Source organism: Balaenoptera physalus (genome assembly GCF_965194825.1).
Source record: "Balaenoptera physalus genome assembly, chromosome: 4".
Lineage (NCBI taxonomy): Eukaryota > Metazoa > Chordata > Mammalia > Artiodactyla > Balaenopteridae > Balaenoptera > Balaenoptera physalus.
In genome coordinates this window covers 66,960,828-66,988,766 of record NC_138891.1, presented here as the reverse complement: position 1 = coordinate 66,988,766, position 27,939 = coordinate 66,960,828, and the positions used below count along the sequence as shown (strand labels likewise).

At 39.5% G+C, this 27,939-nt stretch overlaps 1 protein-coding gene across 8 annotated transcripts in view; it reads right to left on the bottom strand.

The window, feature by feature from the left end:
* Positions 1-27,939, bottom strand: part of LPP (LIM domain containing preferred translocation partner in lipoma) — a 692,297-nt gene that overhangs the window by 452,648 nt on the left and 211,710 nt on the right. For all 8 annotated transcript variants that reach the window (XM_082461500.1, XM_082461502.1, XM_082461505.1 and 5 more), the window contains one exon: positions 8,573-8,773. In XM_082461500.1, coding sequence (XP_082317626.1) covers positions 8,573-8,765 — 193 coding nt within the window. In that variant the 5' untranslated portion in view covers positions 8,766-8,773. The remainder of the gene's footprint in view (positions 1-8,572; positions 8,774-27,939) is intronic.

Genomic DNA, 27,939 nt, shown 5'->3' with positions numbered 1-27,939 from the left:
GCCAGTGTCCTTCTCCCCGTGGTGAGCCACAGCTGCCCCCCACCTCTGCAGGAGACCCTCCAACACTAGCAGACCTTGTGTCAAGAAGCAAGAACAGCTACAATCCTGCAGCCTGTGGAACAAAAACCACATTCACAGAAAGACAGACAAGATGAAAAGGCAGAGGGCTATGTACAAGATGAAGGAACAAGATAAAACCACAGAAAAAAAACTAAATGAAGTGGAGATAGGCACCATTCAGAATAATGGTAGTAAAGATGATCCAGGACCATGGAAAAAGAATAGAGGCAAAGATCGAGAAGATGCAAGAAATGTTTAAAAAAGACCTAGAAGAATTAAAGGGCAAACAAAGAGAGATGAACAATACAATAACTGAAATAAAAAATACACTAGAAGGGATCAATAGCAGAGTAACTGAAGCAGAAAAACAGATGAGTGACCTGGAAGACAGAATGGTGGAATTCACTGCTGCAGAACAGAATAAAGAAAAAAGAATGAAAATAAATGAAGACAGCCTAAGAGGCCTCTGGAACAACATTAAAGGCAACAACATTCGCATTATAGGGGTCCCAGAAAGAGAAGAGAGAAAGGACTCGAGAAAATATTTGAAGAGATTATAGTCAAAAACTTCCCTAACATGGGAAAAGAAATAGCCACCCAAGTCCAGGAAGCACAGAGAGTCCCATAAAGGATAAACCAAGGAGAAACACACCAAGACACACAGAAATCAAATTGGCAAAAATTAAAGACAAAGAAAAATTATTGAAAGCAGCAGGGAAAAATGACAAATAGCATACAAGGGAACTCCCATAAGGTTAACAGCTGATTTCTCAGCAGAAACTCTACAAGCCAGAAGGGAGTGGCATGATATATTGAAAGTGATGAAAGGGAAGAAGCTACAACCAAGATTACTCTACCCGGCAAGGATCTCATTCAGATTTGATGGAGAAATCAAAAGCTTTACAGACAAGCAAAACCTAAGAGAATTCAGCACTGTCAAACCAGCTATACAACAAATGCTAAAGGAAATTCTCTAAGTGGGAAACACAAGGGAAGAAAAGGACCTACAAAAACAAACCCAAAACAATTAAGAAAATGGCAATAGGAACATACATAGTGATAATTACCTTAAACGTGAATGGATTAAATGCTCCAACCAAAAGACACAGGCTCTCTGAATGGATACAAAAACAAGACCCATATATATGCTGTCTACAAGAGACCCTAGGGACACAAACAGACTGAAAGTGAGGGGATGGAAAAAGATATCACATTCAAATGGAAATCAAAAGAAAGCTGAAATAGCTATACTCATATCAGATAAAATAGACTTTAAAATAAAGAATGTTACAAATGACAGGAAGGACACTACATAATGATCAAGGGATCAATCCAAGAAAAAGATATAACAATTATAAATATATATGCACCCAACATAGGAGCACCTCAATACATAAGGCAACTGCTAACAGCTATAAAAGAGAAAATCGACAGTAACACAGTAACAGTGGGGGACTTTAACACATCACTCACACCAATGGACAGATCATCCAAACAGAAAATTAATAAGGAAACACAAGCTTTAAATGACACAATAGACCAGATAGATTTAATTGATATTTATGGGACGTTCCATCCAAAAACAGCAGATTACACTTTCTTCTCAAGTGCACATGGAACATTCTCCAGGATAGATCACATCTTGGGTCACAAATCAAGCCTCAGTAAATTTAAGAAAATTGAAATCATATCAAGCATCTTTTCTGACCACAACGCTATGAGATTAGAAATCAATTACAGGGAAAAAAAGGTAAAAAAACACAAACACATGGAGGTTAAACAATACATTACTAAATAACCAAGAGATCACTGAAGAAATCAAAGAAGAAATCAAAAAATACCTAGAGACAAATGACAATGAAAACACAATGATCCAAAACCTATAGGATGCAGCAAAAGCAGTTCTAAGAGGGAAGTTCATAGCAGTACAAGCCTACCTCAAGAAACAACAAACATCTCAAATAAACAATCTAACCTTACACCTAAAGGAACTAGAGAAAGAAGAACAAAGAAAACCCAAAGTTAGTAGAAGGAAAGATCAGAGCAGAAATAAAGATCAGAGCAGAAATAAATGAAACAGAAACAAAGAAAACAATACAAAGATCAATAAAACTAAAAGCTGGTTCTTTGAGAAGATAAACAAAATTGATAAACCATTAGCCAGACTCATCAAGAAAAAGAGGGAGAGGACTCAAATCAATAAAATTACAAATGAAAAAGGAGAAGTTACAACAGACACGGCAGAAATACAATGCATCCTAAGAGACTACTACAAGAGACTCTATGCCAATAAAATGGACAACCTGGAAGAAATGGACAAATTCTTAGAAAGGTATAACCTTCCAAGACTGAATCAGGAAGAAATAGAAAATATGAACAGACCAATCACAAGTGATGAAATTGAAACTGTGATTAAAAATCTTCCAACAAACAAAAGTCCAGGACCAGATGGCTTCACAGGTGAATTCTATCAAATATATAGAGAAGAGCTAACACCTATCCTTCTCAAACTCTTCCAAAAAGTTGCAGAGGAAGGAACGCTCCCGAGCTCTTTCTATGAGGCCACCATCACCTTGATACTAAAACCAGACAAAGATACTACAAAAAAAGAAAATTACAGACCAATATCACTGATGAACATAGATGCAAAAATCCTCAACAAAATACTAGCGAACAAAATCCAACAACACATTAAAAGGATCATACACCATGATCAACTGCGCTTTATCCCAGGGATGCAAGGATTCTTCAATATACGCAAATAAATCAGTGTGATACACCATATCAATAAATTGAAGAATAAAAACCATATGATCATCTCAATAGATGCAGAAAAAGCTTTTGACAAAATTCAACACCCATTTATGATAAAAACTCTTCAGAACGTGGGCATAGAGGGAACCTACGTCAACATAATAAAGGCTATATATGACAAACCCACATCAAACATCATTCTCAATGGTGAAAAACTGGAAACATTTCCTCTAAGATCAGGAACAAGACAAGGATGTCCACTCTCGCCACTACTATTCAACATAATTTTGGAAGTTGTAACCATGGCATTCAGAGAAGAAAAAGAAATAAAAGGAATACAAATTGGAAAAGAAGAAGTAAAACCGTCACTGTTTGCAGATGACATGATACTATACGTAGAGAATCCTAAAGATGCCACCAGAAAACTACTAGAGCTAATCAATGAATTTGGTAAAGTTGCCAAATACAAAATTAATGCACAGAAATCTCTTGCATTCCTATACACTAATGATGAAAAATCTGAAAGAGAAATTAAGGAAACACTCCCATTTACCACTGTAACAAAAAGAATAAAATACCTAGGAATAAACCTACTTAGGGAGACAAAAGACTTGTATGCAGAAAACTATAAGACACTGATGAAAGAAATTAAAGATGATACAAACAGATGGATATACCATGTTCTTGGATTGGAAGACTCAATACTGTGAAAATGACTATATTACCCAAAGCAATCTACAGATTCAATACAGTCCCTATCAAATTACCAATGGCATTTTTTACAGAACTAAAACAAAAAATCTTAAAATTTGTATGGAGACACAAAAGACCCCGAATAGCCAAAGCAGTCTTGAGGGAAAAAAACATAGCTGGAGGAATCAGACTCCCTGACTTCAGACTATACTACAAAGCTACAGTAATCAAGACAATATGGTACTGGCACAAAAACAGAAATACAGATCAATGGAACAGGATAGAAAGCCCAGAGATAAACCCACACACCTATGGTCAACTAATCTATGACAAAGGAGGCAAGGATATACAATGGAGAAAAGAGAGTCTCTTCAATAAGTGGTGCTGGGAAAACTGGACAGCTACATGTAAAAGAATGAAATTAGAATACTCCCTAACACCATACACAAAAATAAAGTCAAAATGGATTAGAGACCTAAATGTAAGACCAGACACTATAAAACTCTTAGAGGAAAACATAGGAAGAACACTCTTTGACATAAATCACAGCAAGATCTTTTTTGATCCACCTCCTAGAGTAATGGAAATAAAAACAAAAATAAACAAATGGGACCTAATGAAACTTAAAAGCTTTTGCACAGCAAAGGAAACTACAAGCAAGACGAAAAGACAACCCTCGGAATGGGAGAAAGTATTTGCAAACGAATCAACGGACAAAGGATTAATCTCCAAAAAATATAAACAGCTCATGCAGCTCAATGTTAAAAAAACAAACAACCCAATCCAAAAATGGGCAGAGGACCTAAATAGATATTTCTCCAAAGAAGACATACAGATGGCCAAGAGGCACATGAAAAGCTGCTCAACATCACTAATTATTAGTGAAATGCAAATCGAAACTACAATGAGGTATCACCTCACACCAGTTAGAATGGGCATCATCAGAAAATCTACATACAACAAATGCTGGAGAGGGTGTGGAGAAAAGGGAACCCTCTTGTACTGTTGGTGGGAATGTAAATTAATACAGCCACTATGGAGAACAGTACGGAGGTTCCTTTAAAAACTCAAAATAGAATTACCACATGACCCAGCAATCCCACTACTGGGCATATACCCAGAGAAACTGTAATTCAAAAAGACACCCCAGGGCTTCCCTGGTGGCACAGTGGTTGAGAGTCTGCCTGCTAATGCAGGGGACACAGGTTCGAGCCCTGGTCTGGGAAGATCCCACATGCCGTGGAGCAACTAGGCCCGTGAGCCACAACTACTGAGCCTGCGCGTCTGGAGCCTGTGCTCCGCAACAAGAGAGGCCATGATAGTGAGAGGCCCGCGCACCGCAATGAAGAGTGGCCCCCGCTTGCTGCAACTAGAGGAAGCCCTCGCACCGAAACGAAGACCCAACACAGGCAAAAAAATAAATAAATAAATAAATAATAATTAAAGGTGCTAATAATTTAAAAAAAAAAAAAGACACCCTAATGTTCATTGCAGCACTATTTACAATAGCCATGACATGGAAGCAACCTAAATGCCCATCGACAGACGAATGGATAAAGAAGATGTGGTACAATGGAATATTATTATACAATGGAATATTATTCAGCCATTAAAAGGAATGAAATTGGGTCACTTGTAGAGACGTGGATGGATCTAGAGACTGTCATACAGAGTGAAGTAAGTCAGAAAGAGAAAAACAAATATCGTATATTAACGCATACATGTGGAACCTCAAAAAATGGTACAGATGAACCAGTTTCCAGGGCAGAAATTGCCACACAGATGTAGCAACATATGGACACCAAGGGGAGAAAGTGGCAGGGTAGGGGTGGTGGTGTGATGAATTGGGAGATTGGGATTGACATATATCCACTAATATGTATTAAAAAAAAAAAAAAAACCACTACTGCTGGTACTTTCAAGACCAAAAGAAAAATTGCATCATCTTATTGCCCTCATCAGTCTAGAACAGAACGTGATGAGACAAAACCATATATACATACCAACTTCATTCCATAAAAAAATACGTAGACACTTAACATGGTAAAATTTGCAAGAAGACAAAACAATAAAAAATATATATGGGCTCATAAGCATATAGTACAGGACACAAAAAGGCATTTGGAAATGCAGGGGCATTCCAAGACACACAAGTTGTTGAAAAAGAAAAATCAATGAAAAATGAGAACAATGGTAGTAAAATAAAAAGACCCTAAGGCCTAAAGAGCTACTAACTGGGAAAAAAAGTACACCCATTCTTAAATGTGCCAAAGCCCTTTAGAGAAAGTTATTAGCAGAATACCTTATTAAAAAAATTATATAAATATAAGTTGACGTGGAAAACATGTGGGTACTTTTTCTACTTTCACAGTCAGAATTTAAAAATGAGAAAGCAAACCCCAGAGATTACAGACATAATACCAAGGTGAGAAATGTAATTGGTAACTTCAAGGTAGCAGTGGTTAAACAAATCCTGGGCTGAAAAGCTCAGGGAATGGGGAGACGAGGTAAAAGAAATTCAAACAGAACCATAAAGCCTAAAAAGCGGTTAAGAAGCTCGAATCTGTGCCTGGAAAAGCAGGCTCATATTGCTGTAGTTTAACTATCACCACAAACATCATTGAGTAGCTACTAGGTGTCAGGTGTCCTGCTGGATGCTGTTGGGAGTAAAGGCATGCGTCAGGCAGCCCCAGCCTCTAAAAGGTCCGAGTCTACCAAAGGAGACAGGACCATACACAAGTAAATCCATTAAAAGGACAGTTGTGAAAAGGATTGTATGAGATGCACAGAGGTTATGGCTGAGGGACAGAGTAGAATATAATACAAGGTCCTAATAACTCTGGACTCAAACAAAGGGGACCTGAGGTCTGGTACCAACTTGACCACAAGCAGGCTGTGCATCTCTGAACAAATCACTCAGTCTCTCTGCACTGCAGTTCTCATCTTTATACCAGCAAAAGGTGGACTGTGTGATTTCTGTTAGTTCTACACTCTGTCTTTGTGGCTGAGGTTCTTGGAAGTCAGGGCCTGAATTAAGCTATGAATGTTAAGGCTTTATGGGCTAGAAATTGAGGGTGCGTATGTACAGGGGCAAAGAATGGCAATGGCGTGAGCTGAGACACGAGACCTCATCAACTCACGTGGTAAATGAAAACTGTGTTACCTACTACCTGGGGATTTCACTAATGGTACAGAACATTCTAAATGGACAAAAAAAGAAAAAGAAAATGGATATAAACTTTAGGAAATGTATAAAAAATTAAACAAAAATAACATGAATTATAAAAACACTGAGAGCAACAGAGGATGCACTAACATTTAAATTAAATATAAAGGAAAGCAAATCTTACACTTCTAACAAATATCATGTCATAATATATAGCAGATGAAGAGATGGAGCTATATTTTAAAAAGTCTGAATATCCATGAACCTTTATCCATGTTTGTCTTTAAAATGTATATATGCAAGGGAAATTTCTTCCTTTACGTATTCAAAAAAGGTTATATTAAAAAGAAAAGAGAGATTGGCAGAATTGCAAGAAAGACTCAAGACTTCAGAAATTCAGTGAGACTGAGTTGCTTCGAGAGAGGATGCCACATTCCAAACTGTTTATTGCAAGAGGAGAATTACTGAGCAGTGCACTCACCCATGCAGCCATCCGCCATCCATCCAAATATATATACACATAGGAACATACAGACATACATTTGACCATACACAATCATTCCCACTAAAAACACAGTAGCATAATAAGAGCCAAGAGGAACATAAGGATGAGTGAGAAACCATGTCTTGTTGCTTAAATGGGGAAACAAAGCTTACATTCTTATAAGGAAGTAGGGAAGTATCACCATCATATGGGGCCTGAGTGCCACATATGCCAGGAAGAGAAGGACCGGCAGCACGGCAGGCTGGGTGAAGACAACAGCCTCACTTCAGAAACTCTGTAGCCACAAAACCGCAGAGAATGTCACCTCTTTTCTCTAAGCTTCCATTGCTTTATGTGAAAAAATACTTAGTTCATAGGGTTATAGGGAAGGCAATAAAATGACAGTGAAAAGCACAGTGCCTCACACGGACTATCTGGTCAGTAGCATCAGATTAAGAAGAGCAGGAGGAACAACAAAAGAAGTAGGAAGTTGATAGTCAGAATAGGATGCACGTGGAAACCCAGGGAAGGGAGTGATTACTTCGGATCTAGGTCAAGTCCAGACACCGGAGAAGGTGATACAAATAGGATGGTGACAGGTGACAGAAGGGTGTGAGGTGTCATGCTAAGAAAGGACAAAGAGTTGAGCAAATAGCTGCAGAGGATCAGAGATGATGCCAGTGTCCCCAGAGACCCAGCTAGACAGTGGGAGAACCTCACAGAGTACAGTGACGAGGATGGGGCATCTCAATGCAGGAAGAGTCGGCCAAGGGGACAACTCACCGGAATTCACAGCACTCGTGGTGAATCTGACCCCTCATGGAGGGGTCTGAAGTGCACCCATTAACTGCTTCTCTCCTCCCTCTCACACACGCCAACACGATACAGGACCTGCCCCATCCTGCCCCTCGGGTGTGCATCGACTGTCATACCTGCTAGACCTCCTCACACCTCTGCCTCCTTCTCTATAAGAAACCCTGTCTTTATTCCCTTCACATCAGAAGGGAGTCCACTGTTTGGCAGCATTTTTGGACATGCGTCCAATGGTAAGAGGGAGGGACGACTGGGTGGTAGACACATTTTTACAAGACAGTGGGATGGGGATGGAGGATACAGCAGTAGAAGAGCACTGAGCTATGAATGAAGAGATGAGGGTTCTAGTTTTAGCTCTGGCCCGAACTCACTGTATAACCATAGTCATATAACCCCTAAGAGATCTCAATCTTTATGCCCAAAAGAAGAGCTGCCTGGATGGTTACTTGATGCTTTTTAACCTTTGACAGTCTATACACTATGATAACCACACCACAAATTCTTGAGCTACCTTGTTCCAACACAACTTTGTACTACAAATCACTTTTTATTGTATTGAACTCTCCCATTTGGGGCACCCACCTCTGCAATCCTTCACTCACCTTCACCGCCAGGTTGCTTGTATGGGTTGTACTTGGGCTTTGGAGCAACGACTGGGGCAAACTTCTTCGGTGGTTGTTGTGTGGACACTGAAATGCTGGGGGTCCCAAAGGAATGGGTGGTCTCCATCCGTGCAGACACATGGCCAAGGGGCTCAGCAGAGCTTTTGGGTGGCAGCCAAGACGGGTGAGACATTGTTGAATCTGGGATTAAAAAGAAACAACAGTTGTTTTTAAAGAAACACAAAAATGAAGGCAATATACTTCACTTCGTTATTACTTCTTCTTAACCCATACTTAATAAAATCTTGAAAAAGGACTCTGAGAAGAAGGAGAGAAGGAAGGAAGGAAGGAAGAAAGGAAGGGAGGGAGGGGAGGGGAGGGGAGGGGAGGGGAGGAAAAAAAGGAAGAGAGTTATGAAAAACTTGCCTTAATTGGAGGAGGAGAAAAATTGAACACTCCCCTCAACCAATCTGGAATTCCTCTCTTCCAACAGTTACCTATTTTAGTGCCTAGGACTCTTCAGGAAATAGACATGAGTAAGAAATGGTCCTTAACCTTAAGAAGTTTCTATGGTAGGAGAATCTTATACTAGCAAGGTTGGAAAAAAGCTTCAATTTTATTAATAATCTATTAAAATGATTACCACATCAATTAAATGGTGGAAAGTTACCTAAATGAGGTGATATTATCTAAATGAGATAAAAAAAAATAAAGTGTTGCTGGAATGTAGAAAAAGATAAGATCACTTCTTGCAGGGAGCAGAACTAAGACCTCATTAATGAGGCAACCTTCAGACTGGGCCTTGAGTGCTGAGTAGAGGTCGGGCCCGAACAAAGGAGGCAACCTCGCATGAGCAGAAAAGTACACAGTACTTCAATTTAGCGTGGCTGTGGGGGAATAAGGAAAAGTAGCTAGCAAAAGAACTAAAAATGAGGGACGGAACCAAAGCTTTGCATGCAAGCTTGAGGAGTCCGAATTTATTCTGCAGGCATTAAGGAACCCCCAAAGGTTTATTCTTGAAACAAGGGCATGACTAACGCATGGCAGGACATTTAAAATGATCCCTCTGGCAGGAGCAGGACTGCTCCTCACCAAGGGGCACTTGGAAATCGCAAGGAGGGACACCGTTTGCCGCAATGCCTAGGACAATTACTGGTACTTAGTAGCCAGGGGCTAAAATAGTCAACCCCTATAATGCACAGGGCAGCCCCGCATAACACTCATCAGGAACTCTGCTGAGCGGAGGCCATACAGGACCTTTAGGAAGAGCCCAGCTAGGAAGGGGGTACACCAGCCAGTCCAGGGGCTATCTTACTGGGATTAAAATACACTCTGCGAGGAAAGAAAAACGGTGTCTTGGTGTCAGGGTAAGCCAACCACCCCTACAGGCAGCCTGCAGGCTGGGGCCAAGCCTCACAGACTGCCACTGAGGAGGGCTCTCCAAGTCTGATTGCAAGAGCTCTCCAGCGCGGGGAGGCCCGGAAGGCTCCCTCACCCTCTCCCAGCCCCAAATCCACCCCATAATTTATTAATTGGACTGAATTAATTGAGAGGGCTCCATGATTACCTCCAGATGTCTGTAACAACCAAGAAAACTGGAAATGCAGGAAAAAATAAAGGCCTCAGCACGTGGCATGGCCAGGGAGAGATGGGGTGGAGGGGGAGAGATGGGGCCCAGCTTGGCCTGGGTAGCATTACACCACGCCAGGAGGGGTGACATGACCCTGAGCAGCCCCACTGCCCTTATCCGCTGTCCCAGGTTCCCCTGTTCCCTGTCCTCCTTAACTCACAGAATTTCATGACAACCAATGAGATGACAACATTAAAGTGTTTTATATACTGTCAACTGCTAAGCAAAGTGAGGGGAGGAAAATTGTTGGAGGTGTAGGTCTCTCAATCAAAGAGGACGACATGAAGCAATGAGGAAGCCTCTAAATTAGGAATCAGGAGGGTTCTGTTACTTAAGCCAGTGGGAACACTGGCTTTTCACTCTGGTTGCAGGGCCTTATTTTCCTCCCCTGCACCTTGTACACATGCTAATGTACACAGACACTTGGTAAATTGTAGGTTCCTTGGAAGAGCGGGGACCATATTTTATACATCCCTAAACCACCATTAAGGCCCAGCACAAAACCAATACAGAAAAACAACTGTGAATCTGGTTTACTCCTGGTTCTTAAAACTGGCTGCACATTTAGAAGTCTTGGAGATTTTTTTTTTTTTAGATACCAAAACCAAGCTCATCTCTCAGGGTTGAGAAACATTAATTTTGGTTTTGTTTGTTTAATTGAGCCTCAGTTTTCTACTAAAAGGGAATAAAGGGTCTGTTCTACTCTCAACAAGACCAAAGTGAGTATAAGTGGGGAACAAGTAGGATAAGATTAAGATTTGAACATTTTAACGTGCCCTGCACATTTGTAGTATAAATTTTATTTGTGGATTTTTTTAAAAATGGGTTAATATTATCCTTGCAAATTTTCTATAAGTCTCAAGTTATTCCAAAATAGAAACTTTCAAAATGGGTTAATATAGGATACAGTGATTTCTAAAGCAAAGAGGCACGTTTCCAGAGCAATCACACATTGCCAATTGACTGCAGAATCCTGGCCTTTTCAGAAATTCTACAGATATAAAGGAACAGGAAACTTCTGGGAGAATTATGAAAAATGAAAATGTAAGCATCCATGTGCAAACCACGAACCCCACCATATTTTCAGTTATCCCCAGCACCATATATCACCCTTCCACTGTACTCTCCATGGAGGCAACCCCAGTGACACCTCCAGTGAGCGCCGGTGTCTGGCCAAGCACCTGTCTGCATGAGACCTTAACAGCATTTTCTCAAACCTTTCTTCTATATGTTACCAATGGCCCGGTGACACCACTCCCAGGATTTATAATGAAATTTAATGACCCTGAAGACTTGCTCATTCTGTGTCCACCATCTACAATGCCATTACTTTCTACCAAGTACACCCCCCCTCCTCTTTGTTATCTTGACCCAGCTGAAATATCTCTGATGCTGTGAACATTTCCCTAGCTCCCTCCAGAAAGAGTAACTTAATTCCCAGGCTCTTGTTTCATACTAATAACAGTCCACATGTAAGCTATTTAATCACCTGTCTATCTGCCCCCAATAAGCTGGAAGTTCCTAAGTGGTCTCACTATACCAGCACAATGCCTGGCCAGGAAGCCCTTAGAAAAATATGTTATGCATGAATGGGTGAATGAATAAATGCTGATCTCCTTGGTTACTCCTCCCTTTCTAGAATCTTCATCTCCCTTCTTAGCATCCATTGATGGAATCATCTCTTTTTTCCCTCCCTTAATTTAGAGATGTAATGAATTGTGTTGATAGACTTCTAGATATTGAACCATCTTTGCAGTCCTAGAAAAAAATACTACTCAGTCACAGTTGTCGTGTTTTGGTATATTGATGAATTAAATATTCTATTTTACATAGAATTTCTGTACATATAATACTAAGTAAGATCATTCTGTAGTGTTTTCCTCTACTTGTTTTACTTATCATTATTAGGTTTTGATATGGGGGTTCTGCATCCTCTTCTACTGTTTGGATTAGTTTAATGATAAGATTAGAACTATCTGATCTTTAAAGGTTTATCAGAATTCAGTGTAAAGCCATCTAGATATGAAACTTTCTTTAATAATAGAGCTTAATCGTATTTCCAAGAACTTCTATAATAATTGTAGCAGTTTTATACTTCTTTTGAGGTCATTTTTCAGCATTTATATTCTGCTGGAAATTCATCCATTTCCTCTAGGTTTTATCTCTGCTCCCCTTCACCCAAGCTACCTCTCGATTAAAAATGATGTCTCATGTACTATGTATCATTTAGATCTGAGCATCACTTCCTACTAGTCCTTGAAGACATAATTCACATTCTCCATCCTCCAGTTCAAGCTATGTCCCCTTTCACTACATTTCCACAGCACCTGGGATACTGCCGTCATCACTCTCATCACATGTCACTCTGCCTCTCTGCTTGCCTGTATCACAAACTAAACTCTTCAATCCTTGAGAGCAGAAGTAATTATCATGCTCTAACCTCACGGCCTAATACATAATAGGCACTCAATAAAAATGTCTGTTAATTTAATAAATGAATAAATTTATTTGCCAAGCCCTAGAGGCTCCAGATAAAGCAAAGTCTCATCCTGTACTCAGATGGTTCAGATTATCATCCTGTCTTCAAGGAGTTTAAAGCCTACCTGAGGAAGATATATTTTTATATGTGAAAAGAGAAAAAGGGCAACACAAAGTATACAAAAACAAAAAAAACCAATTGGGGTATGTCACAGGATCTAGCACATAGCACAAGGGTATTTTGAAAGCTAGGGGGATCTGAAAGACAAAGGGAATAAGCAAAAGGACAATGCCTGAAAATTCTGTGAACTGAAGGAAGAAGCAAGGCATTTCTTTGAGAAGGCAGCAGACCAGCTGAACTGAAATGAGGGACTTAAGAATATTTGGGGGAAAGATTTGGAAGGTTAAAATGAGCCTTACTCATTTAAAGGTCTTATACAGAGAAATAAAAAGCTAGAACTTTTATCTTTGAACAGGAATCTAACAGGAGTGAAAACTCTATGTCAGAAAAACTAATCTATGCAAAATGGATCCAAGGAAGGAGATAAATACAATAGTATAGACACAGAGTCCCTATGACCCCAGTTCTAGCCTCAGCTTTGCCAGTGTGGCCTTTAACAAGAGAGGATGCTCATTTGCAGAATGAATGTCTGTAAAGTCCCAATCAGCTCTAATATTCTAGAGTGCTTTCCTTCTCTGAAATCTTAATTACAGCCCTTCATTTTGATAAATGGGTTTGAGAAAACCTCACAAGTTTAGTGAACGGACAAACTAGAACATTTCCCTGGGGTTTCTCAGCTTCTCAGAAAGAGACCCATGGTAAACAGAGAGATAAGCACTGGTGAGAGCTGGTTTTGCTGGACCAAAACTTACCCTACTCTTACTTCCTCTGGTTCTCGATTGGTTTCACTCTAAGCATATAATCATCATGAAAGCAAGAAGTGAAAGGGAAGATCTACACAGAGGCTCTGAAAATACACAAACACCATCAGAAGAGAGGAAAACAAGAGAAGTGGCCCTCCTCTAAGCACAATGCCTACTGCTGATGGGAGTTAAAAAGCTGGGGCTCCCTAAGCACTGGTCTTTCAGGAACTGTCATCAAATGCAAAGCAATTAAGAAGAACCTAAGAGGTTTCACTTATTGCCGCTCTGTCGCTCTTCTGTCTTTTCCTCCTAACTGTTCAGTGGGTACAAGAAAGCTACAGACTGACAATAAATAGAAAGTGTTTATTGAGGACTTACTATATGCCAAGCAATTTTCTACTGGCCACATAATCATTCTGACTATTACATGAGGTAGGGTTATCTTTCTCCATATTTAGCAGATCAAGAAAGTAAGGCTCTAAGAGTTAAATAACTTGCTCAAGGATACACAGCTAAGAAAGAGCAAAGCTGAAGTTTGGACACAAGTCTTGGACCCAAAAGCCATGGTCTTCACCATGGTACTACCTGTCTGTTTGGAGGAAAAAGAAAACACCACAATCCAAAGAAAGTCATCACTTAGAAACAGGAGATTTTGCTTTCACATCCATCCCTAGCTCCTGCATCCTACCTGCCATAATGTCTTCTCTATTTTGTTCCATCAAACCTAACTATCATGAGCCCCAGGATCACAAATGGATGAAGCCAAAAGTCTAGCCAAATTGATCAGACGCAAGAAAACACAAACAACTGAAAAAGGCCATGTGACGTCCAAGACCCTTCCTCTATGGGTGGGAAAACCTAGGGCTACAGGTAAGGTGACATTTAATACTAAAAATGGCTACCAAGCCTCTCTAAAGATAGCATGTGAATGACAAGTCACTGTCATCCACAAAAATAGAATGAACTAGTGTTTGCTCAAGTTTTGCTTCTTTTCTAAAATCAATAACAAGGGAGTTCCCTGGCGGTCGAGTGGTTAAGACTCTGCGCTCCCAAGGCGGGGGTATGGGTTTGATCCCCGGTCAGGGAACTAAGATCCCGTGTGCTGCACGGCACAGCCAAAAAAAAAAAAAAAAAAAAAAAAGCTTAAAATCGATAGTACTCTTCTTTAAACATTGACATAGCTCACCAAACTTTAAAAACAACCAAGCCCCGTTGTATGGTATTATCTAACGCCAGGTGCTATAAGCTTAAAGAAGTGGTTTTCAAAACTGTACACTAGACTCACCTGGGAATCTTTATGTATGTATTCTGATTCAACGGTTGGGAATAATTGACTTAGAGTGTTTATTTTAATCTTTTGATTATGTTGCATCAGTCCTTAAATCTCCCTTGGCAATTAACCCAAGCAAGGCCTGGCTCTTGGTCAATGTTTGCTGAATAAATGAATGACACTGAAGGAAGAGACAGGTATGAACAACACTATTTTATTGGTAGAAGAACTGAGAGGCTGAGGGGCTTTGTGACTTAAACATCAGAAGTAGTTGATAGCCGATTAAGTTTAGGATTCGTGTCCCTTAGCAACATTTTCTCCACTTAAACAAGCAATTAAGGTTTAAATAACACTGTCCTATACCTTTGGAGATTTTTCACGATCTTCCCTCTTTGTATAAAAGTCAGTGCCTTCCTAGAGTTTCAAAACTGCTTTCTTAAGAGGCTGTTAAAATGGTACACTGTGCTTCCCTCCCTAGACTACAGCTAATTATCCTTTTCTACATCTTGGTCCTCAGCTGCAAGATACCTGATCTTCTGAATTCAGACCCAGCTCCCAGTCTCAGCTCTGCCATGAGCTCATAGCGCAACCTTTGCTCTCTCTGGGATCACAGTGACCTCCTCTGAAAATGATGTGACTCGATTATTACATGAATGCTAATGACAACTCTACACACAAACTCATGAGTCTAGGGAAGATCCTGACTGTAGAACTAGCCAGAAACAAGTAAAAGTCAGCCATGGAGATTCCAAATCACCCATAATTCTCCTCTTAGGTCATCAGTGAGGAAACACAGCCCTCTTTTTTGTTGTCGTTGTTCTTCTTTTTTTGTCACCCGTTTCCCTGTCTCTTCAATCCTCCCCATTGTGGGAGGGAACCTTAGAATGATCTCAGAGATTACCAAGGTATCAATCAAGATTTATTATGCACAAGTAAATAAGTACTATAGGCAAACCTTTTCCAAACGGTGTAGGTAAGTCCCTACCAGTGTAATCACGAAGCAGATATGTTGTGGCGTGCAATGGAAGCATGGGAAGACAACGTTAAACAACAAGGCAGGCTGAAAATTGCACACAATTGTTAGTTGAATAGCAAACGTAATCACTCTTCCTCTGATGAGAGCTGGAAGGGCAAACACGATCTGCCACGGGCTGAAAATGTCAATGCATTCACTCCACTTCTCTTTACAGGCAACTCTGGCCCCGCACTAGCTAAGTGCCCCACTCTCCACATGGATAGCTGGCATTACTCGGAAGGGGTGACGAGAGAACAACTCTACAGAAATGCCAAACCTTTATACAGACTATCTGACAGACAGATGGAAATACTGGAAAAAACACTGGACTGAGATGCAGAGGACTTGGGTGGATTTCCAGCACAGCCACTAACTGGCTCTATGACTTTAGTCCCTTGACCTCTTTGAACCTCAGTGTGTCTCCCTATCTGTAAACCGAAGATGAGATGCCCGCTACCATTCCTTCCAAAACCTCATGTTCCATGACTCCTCCTACAAGTCCGCCAGCTGACTGAGCTGAGGTTTCTTACAAAACCGTCTTCACTCCTATGAGTCACCTTGACTGGGGGCAGTAGAGTGAGGGGAGGCAGACCAGGAATCAACAGGTTAAATGCCAACCTGCCTTGCACACAGTTAGTACGAATACAAATCAATGCTAAAGGTGCAATCCCTATGACTGGCAACACAGCTGGTGGCCAGAAAAACCCAACTACATTTGCGGATGCCAGTAAACTAAGAAGCAGAAAGAGGGAGAAGCATCAGTCCGTTCAAGTAAACATTTGTCTCTGATAAAGAATTGAGGCGGAATAGAGACATAATCCACATTGCACTGTCACTTCAGATTCAGAATATCACACGGAAAGGGAACAAGCGACCCTGACAGTGAAACAACAGCACTGGAAGACCAGGCCTCTCAGAAGATGGTAAAGGAGAGAATGCAACCAAACCAATTACTACCTCATGGGCTTTTATTTGCCACAACTGGGTGACAACAGCCAGCACAGGCTATTCAATGGCTAAGAAGTCACAGGGAGTTGCACCTGGATTCAACCCCGTTGTTCTGCTTCCAGAAGGTGTCTGTGGTGGAAAAGTTTCACTAAACAAGTGAGAAACTCTTGCTTATTGTTGGATAATAACTAGAAAGAGTGGGTAAAAGGCACTGAAATAGACAGAGGATTAAAGAATTTCTCTTCCAAAAGAGTCAGCACCCACGCCATTGGAGATCAGCACTGAAGTCATGAGACCCCAACTTTGCACTCCAGGTCACCTTTAATGACAATGGTTCTGCTTGGCTAAGTGAACAAGAAAATATGTACCCTGTCTGGACCTCAAATTCTCCAGCTCTGATCAGCTCAGTGCTTGTGATCACCTAGAGGGGTGGGATAGGGAAGGTGGAAGGGAGATGCAAGAGGGAGGAGATAAGGGGATATATGTATATGTATAGCTGATTCACTTTGTTATACAGCAGAAACTAACACACCATTGTAAAGCAATTATACTCCAATAAAGAGGTTAAAAAAAAAATTCTCCAGCTCTAAAATAATGAGCATTAAGAAGATGATCTCCAACATGCTATGTTCTGCAATGGTATGGCTAGTCTGCGGAGTGTGCTGTGCTTATTTTTAAAATGTCCTCTTAAGGAGCTTTCTCTTAAGTCTCTGATTCTAGCAGACTTTTCTGTACAAGGCCAAGAAAAGGGGGCAAACAATACTTTGAGCCCTTTGAGTTCAGTAAGTCTACTTCTAAAAGTGGAAATCTGGATTTACAAAGATGAGATTCTGAGTGCCTGATTCATAAGGGTTTAAAATTCTGGCTTATACCCTGCCCCTCCACCAGGATGAAAAAGTGACTATGGGAAAAATCACCAATAGCATCTCTAACAAGGCTTAGCAATCTCTTTGGTGGTATCTGGCTGGAATCCTCTCATTCCAAACCCACTGCCAAGTGGGTAGGTCCACAAGTTAATTGCTGCTCACTGTCTGCTTTCCCCTGACAGCTTGTTCAAACCTGTATTAAAATACATGAACACCGTGTTTTAGCAATCTGTTTACAAGTCCACTGTTCCCATTAGACAGATCAGAGACTATTACTAGCACTTGAAGGATGTTTTCATTGATTTTAATTTTTTTAATAATTTTTTTGTTCTTCTTTATTACAAATTCACTTTGATATCCCAAAAAAACTATACTGAATAAGAGAAAAAAAAACTCTCTTTTAGATATATCTTGAAAAGTAGAAATATTTCACTTTGTCTTCAATGAATATAAACCCTCTACTGACAAATCTCAGGCCATATTTACATGACACTACTATATGTGACACTGCGAAGCAATGTTTGCTCAGACCATATAACCTGCCAAGAGTAATCACAGCAACAAGACATAGAGTTAACTGTTACCCTCCAGCCTTCTAAACATTATATTGCTCACAAAACTGTTACCTGTCAACTGTGCTGTTTGTATCCTAATGTCTCATTACTGGTTGTAAACTAGTTCAGAGCTTTTGCATAGAGTTTGGATGCTATAATTTGAATTAACATTATTGAATTTGGATAATATGATTATTACAAGTTAAAGTTTCCAAATTAATCTTTGTTTCTCTAATACTTAATTTTCATCTTAAATTTCTGTTAAACCCCAAATCTACTTCATTCTAAGGTTAAAATGTAAGGATATTGCTAAATTAAATTAAAATGCCCAGTCACTGGAAAAATAAAGGGGGAGGAAGAAGAGGCACAACTTTTCATCCTTCAAGGATCATAAGATACAGCTTTAAAGAAGAAAGAGACTCAATGCATTATATGCTCTGAAATAAAAATTTCCATTTAACACCAATCCAAGAGCCTGGAGAAATTTCTCAGTATTTGAAATGGTATGAAAAACAGGCAGGCTTCTCATTAGAATGTGTTATAAATTCAAATTATGTAAGAGAGGCTAGTTTTCCAATTTCACATTTCATAGCAAAACAATTGAAACCATTTTCAACTGGTGACCTTTTTCTTAAGTCATGTTGGAAGCTGTTCCACTTTTATTTCAAGATTTTGAAACAGAGACAAAATCTGTAAGAGCATCGACCAATAGCCGCTGAGTAAAAACGAGCCAGGCTGTTTCGGATCAGTTTCAGAATGACATGGGTGGATGTTATTCCCTTTCAAATTTCTTTCGATGAGAGTGCTGACGTTATGCCTTCTGCATTTTTATTAATTACTGACTACCATGCAAAAAAGACAATGCCATGTGTGAAGAATGTACTCAATTGGCTAATATTCTGGGGAAATAAAACACATACATACACGTGCACTTTAGACATATGTAAGGCAGTAGCTAACAACTTACGAATACAGAAGCTTTAATATCCAAGAAGCATGAAATTGTTAATGAAGTTATTTCTTCTAAGATGGAGCTGAAGTTGAAACTTAATCACCCTCTGTGAGTGTGCTTGTCCAAATCAATGACAAGGAACTTATTACCTCACAAGGCAGCCCCTTCCATGGCAGGAAAGTTATTAACTGCTAGAAAGTTATGAGAGGCTGAAAATTATTCCCCTAAGAACCACCGATCAGTCCTGCTTTTTCCTTGGAATCACAAGCCCTCTTATACATGGAAGCCCTCCAGATACTTAAAATATTTTTTTTTAGTTTCGTACGTAACTTTTTCTAAGTCCCATTCTTCCTTTTTTTCCAACTAGCCTTATAGCTTTAGAACAATAACATAAAATTTAAAATCTCAAACCAGTAGTTTTCAAACTTTTCTTTGGCAAAAAATTATTTCTTCATGCCAAATCTTTAAGAAAATCCCAAGAATAAAATAGACAAATTGATAAAAGAGTTCCTCGGGTGTATTTAGATCTTCGTCCTTCGGCAGAATACACTTCACTTGTGGGGGAAGTATAAAACGTATTACTTCCTTAGCCCTCCAATGAGAACTATGCTATGAGCCAGGGTGAAAACCCTCTGCTCTAAAATCTTACAGTGATTGTAAGGAAATAAAGAACACAGGTCGGTATCTTCCTTTATTTTCCTAGTGCCTAATACAGAACCTGTCCCATCATCAGTGCTTAGCATGTGATTATTATGTAAAAGAGACGGGAAACTTAAAGATTTGGGAATATAAAGAGTTAAACTCTGCTTCTGAATCATGTCAGTTCACATTTCAAGCACTGTTCTCCACAATTCCTTATAATTACGGTGACCATACATCCAATTTATGCCTGCTGTTTCAGTGTAATTATTAACAGTGTCCCTTTTCACTCTCAGAAGTGTCCCCATTTAGACAATACCTTATATATAGTCACTTTACTTATAACAGCAATAATGAGGTTTTGGTCACTGAGTCCAGGAGAATTCTGAATATGATAGGGTCCTCTCCCAAAGGCTCCGTATGGCCAAAGACCTTCCAACTTTGAGTCTATTACTGCAGTTGCTAAGAGGGCAGAGCAATTAGCAGTGAGAAGGTCTTGGGGGCTTCCCTGTTCCAGAAGCATGTGCTTCCCAGTAAGGACGGAAGAAGGTACCAGAATGACTGCACAGGAGTAGAAAAATACAGGATACAGGAGAAATCAAGAAGAAGCTAGTATCAACTACCCTACTCCACTCAGCCTCTTTCTCCTGAAGTAAAGAATATCACCTTTTCCAAGAAAATCAGATTATTTACTTCAATTATATCTTTACCACCTGCCCACTTCTGTCCCCATGACTATCAATATTACCAGTGATTTTATGTCTACTCTGTTTCAAGTAGAAGGACAATTTGGAACAGGAAAAATTAGGGAGTGGGCAAGAAACAGAAATAAAATGTGTCCAAATGTATTCACTAGGGTACAAAAGTAAAGATGGAGGGGATTACTTATAAATGTTTTACATTTTTAAATAGGGTCTGGGGGAAAGTTAAGGGAAACGAAGTCAAAAGAATTCAACGCCGGCCCATAGGCTATATGTCAATATAATTTATTTTAAATAAACTATTTTATATTGATTTCCCTTGGAAATTCAAAATGTATATTCCACAGGGGCGGGGGAGGAGGCGAAGCGTTCAAAGTGGAAAGTTGACAACCCGTGCCAAAGACGGAACTCCCCCCAGACATGGTAAGCACTGTTGTATCATAAAATCGCATGTCTCCTTGTAGTACCTTCCAAGATGTTTGAAACCAAAACAGTTTAGAATACTCTCCCAGCTCAGGATCTTCCCTCCTTATGGCATTTTTTTCTGATAAATAGGAATTCCCCTTAGGGATTCCCTAAAGTAAAACTCTCGCCTTCCCTTCTGTTATATAATTAATTACACTGACAAATAGAGATCTAATGGAACATAATTGTTAATCCATCCTCAATTTAATATCAGCTACACACAGAGCCTTATGGAAGGCATGCCCAAAATGTGACAACAATAACCTTTACTGTGTTGGAAATGGTGCATGAGCACTCAACCTTGCCATATTGCAGAGGCTGCCTGGCAGGGTAGGGTTGGATTGCAAAAGAGATTTTGCCAAAATATATGTACCAGCTTGAGACTTGGAAGATAAAAGTAAGATGGAGGCCACGTTCTGCCACTTTGGCTTGCTGTCTGCTGGAAACGCGGTCACGGAGACAGAGGGTTTTTCTGCATCCACATTCCAACATTCAGTCTTCAGCCTTGTGGTTGTCAAGAAGCAGCTGCGGCAGAGACAGCAGGTGGACTCCAGGTTTTAGGGTCCAATTACTCCCTTCCCGAGCGCGGCTTCTTAACCTCTGGTTCACAAGTAGTGTGCCGTATTCTTGACCACAGCAGTTCCGTGGCAGCCTCATGACTCTGCTGTCCCGCACACAGTAATTTTATGTGGTTCTGAGATTTACTATTGGAAGCTCAGCCTATAGCCTGCTCTATACAATCCTTCCAATGATTTTGAAGCACCTAACACCCTGCATTAAAACCTTTCTGCTTCAAATATCTAGAGTGGTTTGCTTCCCAGAGTAAACCCTGACTAAACCCCACCTCCATACCCTTGAAATTCCATTTGCCAATAGACAGTAATGATATTTTATCAACAAGAGACAGGTTCAAATCACTCCCTGTGCAAAGAAGCCTTGAGTGCCTATGCAAAGCCCTCTGATTTTCACGAGGGAGCAGAGCCATGCCCAGGGCAGACACAGTGCCAGCCCTCTCAGAGCTCAGAGACTGGTAAGAAGAGACATGACACAGCAGGGGAAGTATGAAGCGACATGCAACAAGCCAGCAGAGAGCCTAATCTAACTCCAGCAACCTAGCCTCCATTTTATCACTAACTGGCCACGTTTTCAAATCAAGGGGGCTACATGGATGAAAGTCCCTTGAAACTCTAACATTCCACAGTTCTATGAGTCTTTGTACTCATAAGGGAATTTACTTGGATTCAAGTCCTAACAAAACTTCCTAAATTTTCAGTTCCCTAAATCTGAAGGTCAGAGCACAAAGGTCACATAACACAAAAGCCTCATAGAGTTAAAATAGGAACAGGAATCACTGAGCCCCAAATGTGAAGCATTATAGCAGCCTACAACTAGAAAACCTCAGGGAAAAAAGTCCAAACTCATGGTTGCAATGGTTGTTAAGAATACCAAAGAACAAACACAGTTTCTTCAGGGTCTCTGTCTTCTCTGAAAATGTCTGCCTCACTGACTGAAAAAAAAAAGGGGAATATTTACACGTGACTATCTTCTCTGAAAGTACTCAGGCCAATACGTGAAAGAAATATTAGGCAAATGCAATAATGCTTAGATCTCTCAAGAAAAGTCACCAGTTTCTTCGTGTCTTGGACAAGAAAATCCCTGAAACTCATAAAAGAGAAGCAATTTCGTGGACAGGAAGAAAAATGTCAGCAGAGTCAAGGTCATGCATTTAAAGGCAGTTCTGCTACCAGCTCCAAGGGTAGTCCAAGGGCAGGGCCTTCCAGACCTCGCTGGGCCTTAGTTTCCTCATCTGTAAAATGGAGACAACAATCTCTGCCCTGCTAACCTCATAGGTGTTGATGAGGATTAAGTGTAACACAGGACACAAGAGTATTTCATAAACAGCAGATGATACATATATATGAAGAAAGATTATTAGTAAAGGAATTTACTAGGAAAGCTGTGAATGGTACTTCGCAGCAAAAGGAAATATAAATATAGCCATGATTTTACTATTTTATAATCAGGAGGAAGAAATAGTGTTCAGAATTGTGACAAACAATGATGTCCAAAAGAGAAGAGAAACCAGCTTGGCTCTGTCGTAACGGTCTCAGTTCCTGTAGCACACACAACAATGGAAAGACTGCAGGGAGGAGCAGAGGCAGTCTTTGTGATGGCAGCTCACCCAGGACATGGAGACCTTGGACCAAGAAAAGGACGCTTCCACCTCAGTCCCTATCATAATCTCACCGTGTGTGTCCTCTAAGAACCTCTGTGTGGCTCTGGGCAAGTCACTTCACCATTTTCTCAGTCATATCTCTTGGAAAACAGAAATAACCATCATCACTCAGGAGTGAAACATAATTCTGATCATTCTTTAAAGGAGTGCAATTGGAGGGAGGGAGGCTCGAGCTCTAGGGTTTCTCACCAGGACAGACAGAAATGCAAAGGTAGATCTTGCCCACGATTGGATTTCAGGCCCCAAAGGGCATAGGTAGGTTCAGGTAATACTCAGACAACAACTAACTCTAAAGGAGCCGGAAGCAGCAAAGCACCACTCAGGATGGAGAAACAAAGTGGTCCTCCAGCCTCAGTCTATTGGCAAGTAGCTAGCCTAGGACACGGGTAAGAACTGAACTGAAAATCAAGTCCCAGGCCCTTGAGCACAAAGTTACAGGAAGAGTTATAATTCGTGACGCCAAATGGTGCCCTGTTAGTCTGCACTGGTCGGGAGATACCACAGGTCTCCAGGGCCTTGAGACATCAAGTGACAAGAAGATAAAATAAGTGAGATAAATTAACCCTACTTGTAATTCACTGAAGAGGCGACCTCAATGGAAAACAAATATAGCAAATAATAATAATAATAAAAATACACATACACAACTTCAACAGTAGAGAAATGCAAATTAAAATAGCAAGGAGATATTACTTTTCACACACTGGCAAAAAAATTAAAAGATACATAAAATTCACTTTGGGAACAGATGTGTGAGGAAACTGACACTTACAATATTATGTTTCTTCTTACAAACAGATGTGTTCTCTATTTCTTTATTAGATGTGTGACTTGTCCATGGCTGCTTTGGTGCCACAATGGCAGAGTTGAGTAGTTGTGACAGAGACACTCTGGCCTCAAAGCCTAAAATATTTGCTACGTGGTCCCTCACAGAAAAATTTTGTAAACCCCAGTTCTAAATTTTAAAAAGTTATTATTTACAATTACTAAAGATATAATCAATCTGTTCATTTATTAAAGCATTTCTCTAGTTGTCTTTTTTTTTAACATGACCTTTAATTCATAGCAAGGTCTATTCTGATATATATTCATGATACAACTCTTTTGTCATTAATGCCTACCAATTATCCCAATGCCATTAAAAGAACCCTCCCTTTTCAAAATGTTTCGAGGTGGTCCTTTTATTGCATATTGAATTCGACCTGCAGTTGCTCTGTTTCTGGGTGAGTTACGTCACCCCAATGGCCTTCATCTATTCCAGCATCAACACTTCACCACTTCAATTATGGTTCCCTTATAATCTACTTTAGCATCTGGCCAGGCTGGTCCCTGTCCCTCATTACTCTTGTTTTTCAGATTTCTCTTAGCTGTTTTGCCTGTTTATTATCTAGACCATGTTAGAATTTTTTTGTTAAGATTCAAAAACAATTAACTTGAAAGTTGTGCTGAGATTACATAAAATGTAGGGGTATATAACTACTTAACAACCTTAACATTTCCATTTATGAATAAGGTATGTCTTTCAATTTATTCAAGGGCTTCTTCATATGACTCAAAAAGTTCTAGAACCTCTTTGGACAAGTCATGTACAATTCTCATTAAAATATTGATTCTTCATTTTGCTGTGAAGAGGTTCCCATAGATCACAAAGTATTCATTTTCAAATGCCATAAACAAAATATAACTAGACATGAGACATGAGGACACACGTTTAACCTCACAATAACCAAAGAAATACTAGTACCAAGAAGACAACGTATCTAATGCTGGCACCACTGGGGAGACACTGACCCACTCACACATTCCTGCTGCAATTACAGAAACATCCCTTGTAGAACACAAGTCATCGGGGAATTTGAATAACCATAAAATGCTAACCTCTGACCCTGAGATCTCAACCCTCCAACATGCTTAAGATTTTTGACGAATTAAGCTATATTTATGCATAAAAATGTCAATCACAGCAATACATAAAAATAATGGAATAATTAAGTAAGATATGGCGTAACCACTCAATGAAATATTAAACAGTTATTAAAATTGTAATCTTTCAAGAATATGCAGCAGTACAGAAAACGCTTAATATATGATGCCATATATGTATATGATACATAGCACTATGGTAATTTTTGCCTAATAGCTAAAGACTGGAAGGGAATATACAAAAATGATAGGTTGTACTTATCAAGGTGGTGGAATTATGGGTGACATTTTCCCTCCTAAATGGTCTGAGCTTGATATAATGTTGCAACTTTACTTAAAAAAATTTTTAAAAGAGAAGACCAATTTTTTGGCAGACCAATCTGCCTTCCAGATATAAGCTTTGCAATTCCTTTGTTATTTAAGGTGGAAAACTGAGACTCAGGTGTCTGATCTGACTTTTCTAAGGCCCACAGATCAAGTCACAGACAGAATTGGGACTAAAACCCAGGTCTGCAGACTTGAGAGGTAGTATTCTTTCCTACACAGCATTTTTGTGTTGTCATTTTTCTCAAACCAACTCTAGGGTCATTTGAAAATTTTTATACATTATTAATATATAAAATAACAATGAAACAATTAATATAAATGAAAATAACAATGTTCAATTACCTCTCTAAGAGAGCAACTGCTTTTAAAAATCCTTTAAAATGCTTTAATGTGCTAGAGATTGAATTAAACTTTTTTTCTAAACACGGCTATTCAACACAGCAGAGGGTATCAAAGTATGTCTTTTCTACAAAAGCTTGCTTAGTAGAAATAGTCATTTCTGCATAAAATCATAAAGCAATTTCAGTGCTGAGTTAAGCATTAACTTAATAAAAAGGTAAACTCCGCCTTTGGACACTTACTTTAGAACCTGCGAAGTCTCAACCTGCAGTATTATTACTCTAGGGGAGAAAATACCTTTGAAATTCAAAAGCTAATAAGAACTAGTTCCTTGACTTTTCTCACTGCAGCCTGACAACAAATTTGGCAGAAAAGCTATTTATATACCTGTATACACAATGGATAACCATAATTAGTTTGTAATATTCCGTAATGCCTAAAGATAACATTTGGAACCCACATGTATTCTAATGTTCTGTGAATTTTGAGAGGTTCTAATTAGGTCCCAGTGGAGGTAATATTTGGAAAGGAACAAGGTAAAGGAAGTCATCAAATAAAACAGAGTACGGAATAAATGGTTAATAAGGCAGAGAGACTGGTGTGTGTGCATGTTTGCGTGCGGGCACACACTGTGATTTAAGCATCATCTGTTGAAAGCACACTTACCAAGAGTCTGAACAACCACTTCCAGCAACTGGTGAGATAGCTTCCTATTTCCTGATATGCTACAGACCTCTCTCCCTAATTCCTATGGTTTTCTAAACACTGACATACACATCAATCATCCTCACACTTTTTCTTGTTCATCTTCTGAAAAAAAACCCCATAAATCTTTCATTCTGCTTTGATACTATTCAAATCATAATAAAATTAAAATTAAAAGACTGAGTTTGAGTGAGGCAAAAGTCAGGTAAAATTTTGTATAATATATAAAGAATATATATATATATATATGCACATATACGTGTGTGTGTATATATAGTTTTATTTTTAAATTTTATTTTAAAATTTTGTATTACATATAAAGAAGAATCACCTCAGGCAAGGAGAATGTGGGCACTAAATACACAATGGTAAATGAGTATACTGGCAACTTCATGAGAGTCCCCACTCAAGTTTGATCTTTTCTTCTCACATACTCCAATACACACTTTTGTGCCTTTACTGTTGAAAGCATCCTAACCCAGCCAGTGCTAGAAACTTCCTGTTAAAATGTCTGTCTCTTCCACTAGACGTAGAGCTCCTTGAGGGCAGGAACTACACCTTAACCATGTCTCAAGTCCTAAAGCATCTTACATGGTGTCTGGTTAAAAAAAAAAAAAAAAAATTAAGTGGCAAACCATGCAAGGAGGTGAGGAGAAAGTAAAGAAAACTGAGAATAATATTTACCCAAAAATCAATTAAAATGGATTATGTAGATCCATACTGGCGACATTCAACACAATAAAACAAACAGTAAATTTTCCCCTAATACGTGGCAAAATGTTTTCTATGCCTGGCGTCATTCCTGATTATGTCTAGGAACAAACGCACCACAACAGGGTGAAAAGGAGAGTGCAATCTGAGGTAGAATAGGCTGGAACTGGGCTCAAGAACAGAATCCTAATGAAATTTTAATGTGATAAAAGTCAGTAATTTCATCCCAAAATCTGAAAAAAAATTAAAAGGCAAGAAGCTAAACAAACATCAGTAAGCCTGAGTGGAAAGCACAGAATTGGCACCGATCTGAAACCAGGACCCACACTGACCTGAACCAAATATGGACGAAACCTCTCTGGGCCTTAGTTTTCTATGAAGCAGTTGGACTCTATGTTCCTATAGGATTTAAGTGTCAGCAGACACACTACTGGCATCATTGCTGGGGCAGAGTGAGAACAGCAGGATATGAGGAGAGACCCACCTGATGGCGGTAGGACAGCACACCAGCAGAAGGTGAGACACAAGGGAGGGGACCAATGAAGTCAAAGAATAAATTCTTTATAGAGAAGTTCCCACTAACATACAGGGAAAACTTCTTCAAAATAAATGCTACAACAACAACCAAAAAACAAAAAGCAGAAGAAAAGAAATAAGACTCTAATCATTATTGTGCAATGAACGTCTAATACATATAGGTACTGAGGAAGCTTAAAAGGAAAAAAATGTATATGAGAGGAAAAA